At 32.2% G+C, this 9,911-nt stretch overlaps 1 protein-coding gene across 1 annotated transcript; it reads left to right on the top strand.

Moving 5' to 3' along the window:
* The first annotated feature begins 2,008 nt into the window (after nucleotides 1-2,008).
* On the top strand, nucleotides 2,009-5,172 carry LOC105766195 (PTI1-like tyrosine-protein kinase 1). The gene is made up of 8 exons (XM_012585564.2): nucleotides 2,009-2,074; nucleotides 2,438-2,600; nucleotides 3,339-3,592; nucleotides 3,720-3,846; nucleotides 3,944-4,217; nucleotides 4,511-4,643; nucleotides 4,711-4,797; nucleotides 4,886-5,172. The coding sequence occupies exons 1-8, from the start codon at nucleotides 2,042-2,044 to the stop codon at nucleotides 5,015-5,017; spliced, it is 1,203 nt and encodes a 400-aa protein (XP_012441018.1). The 5' UTR covers nucleotides 2,009-2,041; the 3' UTR covers nucleotides 5,018-5,172.
* Nucleotides 5,173-9,911: the final 4,739 nt, after the last annotated feature.

Raw genomic sequence — 9,911 nt, forward strand, 5'->3', positions numbered from 1 at the left:
ACGTAAAATAAGTTTAAAATAATATTAAATTTATAATATATAACCTTTATAAAAACTTAATAAAGCATCCAATAACTTTCATTAAAATAATTTTTATAAATAAGTTACAAAAAATTATAACATTTTATAGATAAATATATTGTTTTTATAATATATAGCATGAACACGTAAATAAGTTATATTCATTTTTTTGTCATAACTTTTTATAAATGAGTATTTTATAACACTTTTATAACATGTAAATTATTTTTATAATATACATTACGACCATAACTTTATAATTTTAGGATTTAAATAATATATTTTTTGTTATAACTTTATAAAATACTTATAAATTTTTAAAATATATATTTTTAGGATTTATAATATAACTTTAAAAAATTTGTCATAATCATCTCAAGCACTTATATGTGTTCATCTTTGTAATATAATATTCATAACATCAAATTGTATAAAAAATAATTTTTAAAAGTTAAATCATGTATTAGTAATGTTGTTTGAATCGGATTGAACCGGCAAAATCGATTTGAAAAAGGGGTTTTGAACATTGAATTGGAAAATTTTTAATTTTTAATAATTTTTTAATCAAACTGGTTGAGTCGATCAGATTGGTTGGGCAGACAAATCGGTGGTTTGACTGGTTTGATCATCGATCCGATTTAAAAAATATTGTGTGTAAGTGTTTAGAAAACTATTGGGAAATTGGATTTGATTGTAATTACTCATGTAATTACGCTAATTCTCACCCTCCCCTAAGAATTGGATTTGGGTGTAATTACCCATGTAACTACACACCCAATTCAATGGGACCTACTAATTACAATAATTATCCAAACATGTCATTTTGTGTAATTATACACAAATTCAATTATTAGGTGGCTTCCCAAACATTAACTAAATGAAGATATTAGATTCATTACGGAAGGTATAACTATAAAAAGGGAAAGAAGGCGGGCTACAAGAAAAAATCCTGCAACTACCTTTGTGGCAGCATGTATGTAACCATTTGTGAAGAGGAAATTGCGTAAATTTAGCAACTGGACCAGCAAATAATAAAGAGGTGCATAAAGTAACAAATAAAAAATGAACTTCATTATTATAAATCAAGTTATTAAATATTTTGTGCAAATCTTGAAATTCGAAACTTCCCGTTATCTAATAAAAATCTAAAATTCCTAATAATAAACCAAAATTGCCTATTTGATTAGTTACAAACGCTTTTTGACAAGCATTTACCACAATAATTGTGTGAACTAAAATCGATTAATAAAAAGAACACATTCTAACTAATTCTCAAAAAATATTAAGTTGTATCAAATTAAAAGTAGTAAATAATCCCATCATTGAAGTATTGAATAAACTCATATAAGCAAAAAAATCTCAAATATCTTTGATCATGAGTATATAATTATCACTATAAATAAAACAAAAATCCTAATGGTAATGATTAATATAGACGTAATAGAGATAAGTGAATCAATAAAGTAGCTAAACTCGAAACAAACAAACTAAATTTTATATATTTTATTTAGTAGTCTAACAAAATTTTAAAATAAAAGGTAATATTTATAGAAAGAAACTGAAAATAAAAAGGAAAAATATATTTAAAAGAGACATGTTTAATCAAAAGCAAATAGAGGAAGAAAATCAAATCAAATCTTTCCATTAATGTTTGTATTTATCTCCAATACTACTTGCTCAATTCCTTCCTTCCATTTCAATGAAAAGAATTCAACCATGGTTTACCATCCTATTTATTTAGAAAAATAAAAAAAAGAGAGAAATCGGTATATTTAATTGTTTAATTTCGTTACAAACGTTATCTGTTTTTTACATGTTTATCTCACAAATTTTCTTTTATCTGTTTTTTACATGTTTATCTCACTAAGTTTGGTTTATCAATTGTTTTACCTTCACTTTTTTAATGTGTTTCATGTGTTTATCGGCTAATTTTGCTTCTATTTATTATTATTTCCACTGAGAACAAAACTTGAGGGATTCATTTTTTTTTTTTTTTGATTCATTGCACTGTGATCTTTGGATGGAAAACAAGTTTAATCAGGGTGGCTTGGTGGTAAGGTTTAATGGTTGCTCGTGAGATTGAATTATTTATGATTAATTCATATATATTTTTACCAGACATCGTAGCGGGTTGTATGGTAAATATGGAATCGTTGGTTTTCTTTTGGTTCTTCCCAAACTTTTATCATTTTCTTTTGTAATTGTTATAGTATTTAATTTCAGGGTTAGCATGTTTTAATCATGTTTTCTTGTTTAGGGTCATTTGAATGGTTGGGTGAATGTTAAATCTCTCTTAGATGTGTCATTTTAGGGCTTCTTTTTTTTTCTTTTTTAGCATAGGGATTTGTTTTCATAATGATGGTTGTACTTTATGTGTACAGTGTGTTTAAGAATGAAAGTGGTGTGAATTACGCAGGCACATATACCTCCTCCCCCTGGCTACTTTGTGCAACTAGAAAATCCCGACGGTCTGTTTTTGAAGAAAAGAACGAGGATGCGTCGGTGGCTTTGCTGTTCGTGTCAGGTCGAGGAGAATTACCAATCGCGTGAAAACGAGCATTTGAAGTGTAATTCAGATGGTATATGTTACTTTGACCTGAACTTCTTCTTTGTATTTATGATTTACTGTTTGGAATCTCTTGTAAAGTGTGAATTGTGCAGTTACCTAGCATAGCATGGTCGGAGTCAGACCATCTTAATAGTTTATATTTTTATAATTTTTAATAGATTAAATCAAAATTTTATCATTTTTAAGAGCCAAAGTACGAATTTATCATTATTAATTTAAAATTTTATAAATTATAACAGGATTAAAAGAAAAATTTTCATGATTTTCTTGCAAATATAGATGCTAATATTCTTGTTAGACACATTTGTGGACATAGGTATGGAGATATTACCCTTCAAATACATATCCCTATCAGATAAATGACAATGACATCCGGGTTTGAGTAACATAGTACTTCACTCTTTTTTTTGTGTTTTAAACGAAAAGAAAAAAGTAAACATAAAGTTTACTTTAGTGAATGCAACTCAGGCATATTATATATTTGTTAGCATTGCTCATCTCCTAATTCTTTTACTTTGCATAGGAAGTCTTAATATTAATTTCTATATATTGTTTTATGTATGGCTTTTACTTGATAATATATGAAGATTATTTTTAAGATGTTTGACATGTATTGTCTTATATTCCAATCTGGCATTTTGAAATATGAATTTCTCTGTCAAAGGTTCTTTATAAAGATATTTTCTTATTACGGTTTAATTTGTTTTTTCTTGTTAGCATGGTTGTGTTATCTTTGCTATGCTTTCAGGACATCAAAAGAACTCAAAGGTGGTTTCTCCTATCAAACCTGAAGAGCGAAAATCGTCGTCGCTTATCGAAGTGCCTGCATTATCATTGGAAGAACTGAAAGAAAAGACTGACAATTTCGGATCAAATGCTTTAATTGGGGAGGGTTCCTATGGAAGAGTTTATTATGCAAACTTGAATGATGGAAAAACTGTGGCTGTTAAAAAGCTTGATGTTTCCACTGAGCCTGAACCCAATGTAGAGTTTTTAACCCAGGTGCGTAAACAATTTGAAAGGTCTTATACATATACATGTTCTTATTGGTAAGAAAATTCAGGTTGTTGTTATGTTGTGTTTCTCCTTGTTTTGTAACAGTGCCACTCTAATGAATTTCTTTGTTTAGGTTTCCATGGTTTCAAGATTGAAGCATGAAAATTTTATCGAGTTGCAAGGTTACTGCATTGATGGAAATATCCGTCTGCTTGCATATGAGTTTGCAACAATGGGATCATTACATGACGTATTGCATGGTTTGTGTGGACATCATGTTACATATGAGTTCCTGATTTAGATTTGTCCTACAAATAGACTATTAGTTTGACTCATTTTGTTTTTTCGGAACTACAGGAAGGAAGGGAGTTCAAGGGGCGCAACCAGGTCCGGTGCTTGACTGGATGCAGCGGGTAAGGATTGCCACTGATGCGGCAAGGGGGTTGGAGTACTTGCATGAGATGGTTCAACCCTCTGTTATACACAGAGATGTAAGATCAAGTAATGTGCTTATCTTTGAAGAATTCAAAGCCAAGATTGCAGATTTTAACATCTCAAATCAGTCTCCGGACATGGCTGCTCGTCTTCATTCTACTCGAGTTTTGGGGACATTTGGCTATCATGCTCCAGAGTATGCATGCTTTCTAAGCTTCTCTATATCATGTTACCTGTCATTGGCTGTTTTGGTGTGTTCACTTGACTTCTTGTATATGTTAGGCTATGTTTAATGCATTGTCAGTGTTTCTATAATGAACTATTATGTTACTCGGACTCTAGGGTGAGTGTCGGATACAGTTATGTGCTCGATATGGGTATACTCTTTTTTTTTCCTAAGTCTTTCCATACATTTAGATATTTATACTTACATACCTCTGTCCAAATATGCGTCGTATCAGACGTAACTGATTTATTGCCATTTTCCAGGTATGCGATGACGGGACAGTTGACACAGAAGAGTGATGTTTATAGCTTTGGGGTTGTTCTTCTAGAGCTTCTAACTGGGAGGAAACCGGTTGACCACACAATGCCTCGCGGACAGCAGAGTCTTGTTACCTGGGTGAGGTTATTGTTCTGTTTTCAGTTGAGTAGGACAAAGTCTTAAATATTTAGTTTTGTGGATATAGGCTACTCCAAGACTGAGTGAAGATAAAGTTAAAGAATGTGTGGATCCAAACCTGAAGGGAGAGTATCCTCCTAAAGGAGTTGCCAAGGTATTTGCGGAGTCTGCATAACTTTATACAAGTTAAATCTCGATTGGATTGGGTTCTTATTATATGTGTATATATATTGTGGATGTAGTTGGCGGCTGTAGCTGCATTGTGTGTGCAGTACGAAGCTGAGTTCCGTCCCAACATGGGCATCGTTGTTAAGGCTCTCCAACCATTATTGAAGGCTCAAACACCAGCAGCATCCCCAACATCAGGGACTTGAAAATCAAAAAGCAGATAGACATAATTCCATTTTCTTCACTTTTTATCAGAAAATTTCTGAAATCTATGCACAGAATATATCACAGAATATATAATTGGGTTATTTTATTTATTTATTTGTTTGTTAAAAATGTTTCTTTGAGTTGTAGTTATAAATTAAAAGGGATTGTGGGTTGTTTTATTTTCTCTGCTGGATATAAATGTCAGTATTTAGTATTTGTTTGCTTTCTTTGGGTCAAATTTGACCTTAGTCCCTGTACTATAATCAAAATTGGGATTTAATCCTTGGATTTTTTCGGGATTCATCTTGAAGTATGAGGCCAGGTACAATTACAACCGACAATAATAAAGATATTACATAACCTACTTATATTAGAACATTTTTAGATAGGATTCACAAATAATAGGATTTTTAAATCAAAATAAATTTAAATAACGATTACACATAATTTACCTTGGACTAGTGGAACTATTTAATTTAAATAGTTAATGGTATTAAAATTTCTAATAACTATGAGGCTAACTTTAATTTAAATTATGAACTTGATGCATGTATTATCTTTAAATTTGGGACTTCATTTTTTCTGTTAATAAAGCTTCAACCTTAATCTCGGTGCCCTTATGAAAATTTTTGATTTAGGGTTAAAAAAATCTTTAAAATTGTGATTGCTTTCTAAAGTCGAATTCCAACTCAAAATCTCTAAATTATTGAAGCCATAAATCATTCAGACTCTCTTGACAGTAATGCTTAAGAATCTGCTAGGAATCTATTAAAGATACGTAGTCGCAGCAAGATTTCTTTTTAAAATTAAATTTGATTTTCTGTTTTTTTAATTTGTTGCTATCTTTCTGTTACAATTTGTTGTATAAATTCAGCTTTTTTCATTAGAGCTTTTTGTTATCTTGAGGGACCTGTGAAAATGGAAGAGAAAAGTTTTACAATGGCGTCGCCAGTATAAAACTTGGGTTGCTAGGATGGTTATTCATTGCAGGCTCTTGACATTTGGGAAGCAGTGGAGGATGATTATGTAATACCTCTACTTCCAGCAAATCCAATAGTGGCATAAATGAAGAATCATAAGTAGAAGAAGATAAGGAAGACTAAGTCGAAGGCGTGCTTATTTTTGTTGTTTCACAATCAATTCGGAACTACTACAAAATTACCTTAAAGAAAAATATGAAGGGAATCAAAGGATTAAGAACATCCAAGTGATGAACTTGACTCAAGAATTTAAAATGAAGAGAATGAAAGAGTCTGAAGCAGTTAAAGACTATGTTGATCAATTGTAGACAAGGCGAGACTTCTAGGTAAAGAATTCTCTGATAAAACTATTGCTGAAAGGATATTGGTTACACTTCCTAAAAGATATGCCTTGGAGAATTCTAAAGATTTTTCAAGTATTACCTTATCAAAGCTACTGGCCGCTTTACAAGCTTCAGAACAAAGTAGACTCATGAGACAATAAAATTCTATAGGAGCTTTTCAAGCTAGCATACAAACAAATGGAAACAGAAATAACAAAAAGAACATTAAAAACCCTAGCAATAATAATAACCAAAGAAATGGATCTTATCTACCTTGTCCTCGTTGCAAAAATGTTGGTGGAGATCATATGTGAAATACAACAAATTTGACAGGCAAGGATATGTGGAAATGATTTGTAGAACTCAACAGTAACAAGAGGAAACTAGCACAGTGGCTGAGAAATACCAAGAGGAGCAACTGTTTGTTGCAACACGTTTTGCAAGTAGAAGAACTGAGATTTGGTTGGTGGATAGTGGTTGTACAAACAATTATCTCCAAAGTTAGAACTGGAAATGGTTAGTATATTCTAGTATAAGGCAAAAAAAAAAGCCATAAAAAGCCAAACAAGTTTAAAGCTCATTTATGTTGTTTTATTTGTGCCTAACATTTATCAAAATTTGTGAAGTGTTGGACAATTGGTAGAAAAGGGGTTCAAAGTCTCTTTTGAAAACAGATATATGTTCAACTTAAAAAAGAAAGGAAAAGGTTTTGCCTTGAATATTGTGGAAGATGAGTGAGTTGCCACTTCACATGAGAGCAATATAGTGCTCTGGCACAAACATCTTTTCACAACATGAATCTTCTAAGAATCAATCAAAGATATGTAGTTGCAGCAAGATTTCTTTTCAAATTTAAATTTGATTTTCTTTTTCTTTTTTTTTTTGTTGCTATCTTTTTGTTACAATATGTTTTAATGAATTCAACTTTCGTCATTTAATAAAATTGGTGTTCAATGAAAAATATATAGAATTTTCTTGTTTCCTAAGTGTTTCCTTTTTAGCAACAAACTCCTAAGGTTTTTAGCCTCATACTCTAATTTCACTTGAAATTTTTAATTTGCTTGAAATCCTCATTCACACCATTATAATCTTTAAATTCTTTTAACTCAAACACTAATGATGCATTTGATTCATTAAAATAGAATTATTGATACAAATAATCAATAAGGAGGAGACAAAGGAGAGAAGGTGATGGTTGTTTGGAAGCCAGTTCACTTGTGATAGGTGGAGAGCCAAAATTAAGAATTAATGAGGGAATAGATGAGAGAACGAAGAGGAAAGGACTATGTTATCAAATGGAACACTTGGGGAAGAAGGAGATACTTCATGTCTCATGTGTTGGGATATATATATAGGGGAGGTCCCCTTGTCATGTAGTGCCATGTCACTGACAATATGGATGTAGGTTACTCGAATAGTCCGCTAGGTGACAGGTCCATTACATTTTCAGTTGTTGTCAAGTGTAATTCTATGTGTTCCTGCTCTAACAATCTCCTTACCAAGGTTGCATGAGGTTGTTATGCCTTGGTGATCCTTTAGTGTTCCCCATTTGGAGGATCAAAGTGGGTGGCCAAAAATGGGTGGTTGACCATGGAGACCAAAAGTGGGTGGCCAAAAGCAAGTGGCTGGACATGGGTGGCCAAAAGAAAGCGCTCTGTGCGAAGGGGACTAAAATCGATCCTGACTTTCAACCGAACAATCTTCTTCGCTATCCTTAAGCCATGAATTACCTTAAGTGTGGGCTTAAGCAACACGAACCAAATCACAAAATGAAATCTTTTTATTTACTTTCAATAGGAAAGTAAATATCTCTCTATAATCGATAATTGTTCGTTTTTCCCAGAAAATAGAATTTATTCATAAAAATAAATTTATGCTACTTTCTGGCAGAATAATGGTTTATGAAAGATGTGTAAATAACTTAATGGTGGTTCCTATTTATAAAGAAAAGTACAAGAGTTCTGTTTGAATAATGCTTGATTAAATAATAATATTTTTGTGACACCTCTGACCCGACTTGATCATCGAGTCCAAGTTACAGAATGCTACATTCATTGTCAAAGTAACAGTCAAATTCACAGTAAAATAATCATTCAAACATGCAATTCAATGTGAAATACATTCATTTCAAGTTAAAAAATCAATTATGAGTCTTAATCGAGCTTACGAATGCTCTTTTGTCAACCCGGGTACGAAACAAGACCAAACTGCAAAGTTTTAAAAGTTCAGGGTTGATGTCGTGACGTCATCTCTTCCTCGTCGTGATGTAGCAAAACAGTTTATCATGTCATGACCTCAGGCCACTCGACATCACGACATCACTTACTTTCGGCCGACGTTGCGACAATGAAGGTTGGTCGTCAGGACGTGGACCCTGTTTTTGGTAAAAATGAACTATTTGGTACCTATTTCAATGTTTCAAACAACAACCATTCAATATGCTCAACAATCACCACTTTTACTTGATTCAAAACTTACCATGTATAGGAAAGTTTTAAAATTTCAGGACGGACGTCGTGATGTCATCACTTCCATGTCGTGACCTCAGGCCACTCGACATTGCCAAAGTTTGGCCGTCGAGACGATGCCCTTATTTTTGGCAAAAATCACAATTTGGTACCTATGCCAAAGTTCCAACCAAACCTTACTCCAAGTATCAATTTCAATTGGTTCAAAACATGCCAAATATATGCTAAACTACCTCAACATCCATATTCAACTTCTAATCAAGAGATTCACCATTTATGCATCATTTAAACCTAAGAATTTCAATGTCATTAAGGCATACTAGCCAAATCATTCAAATGCCTAAACTTACCTATACCAAATCTATCAAAACATTGACATTTCACTTTCAATACATACACCATTCATTCATCAAGACTTTTAGACATTAACCACGAATCAAATCAACCATTCATCAACATATACCTCAAGCATACCATTCAAACATACCATTATAATGCATACTTCAACTTAACCATATCATAACATTCCATATTTCATTCATATAACTATAGATCATCACATCATTAAGCATGAAATGCATATATATTCATCTCCATATATGAATCAAAACACCAAGTCATCACAAGTTACCAAACTTAACAAGACATCTTATACATTAAGGTATATACCAAAACACTTATATACATACCACAATCCTTGACTCAAGAATGACCAAATAAATATCGAATTGAGTGTGGTGAGAGCTTTAAGATGGTCGGGCTTGACGTATTCCATAAGGTGACAATCTACAAGGAAAAGGAAAAACAACCGGGGTAAGCATATAAGATGCTTAGTAAGTTCATATGTATTAAACAAAACTTACATCATCTTTTATCTATATACAATAAGTAACCCTAACTTGAAATAATTTGGCTAAACATGGCAAAGCAAAGCATCAATAAGGTGAGCTTTAACATGCAATCAAATCATATAACAATTCAATCACTTATCTTACCTGTAATGGGCCAATTTAGCCCGGGCCCGAATTTCAGACAAATAAAAGGCCCAAACCAATCAGCCCAAACAGAAATCAAATATAAAAATAATAATAATAAACAAAAGCAAAAAAAAATTACAAGCCC

Source organism: Gossypium raimondii, chromosome 5 (genome assembly GCF_025698545.1).
Source record: "Gossypium raimondii isolate GPD5lz chromosome 5, ASM2569854v1, whole genome shotgun sequence".
Lineage (NCBI taxonomy): Eukaryota > Viridiplantae > Streptophyta > Magnoliopsida > Malvales > Malvaceae > Gossypium > Gossypium raimondii.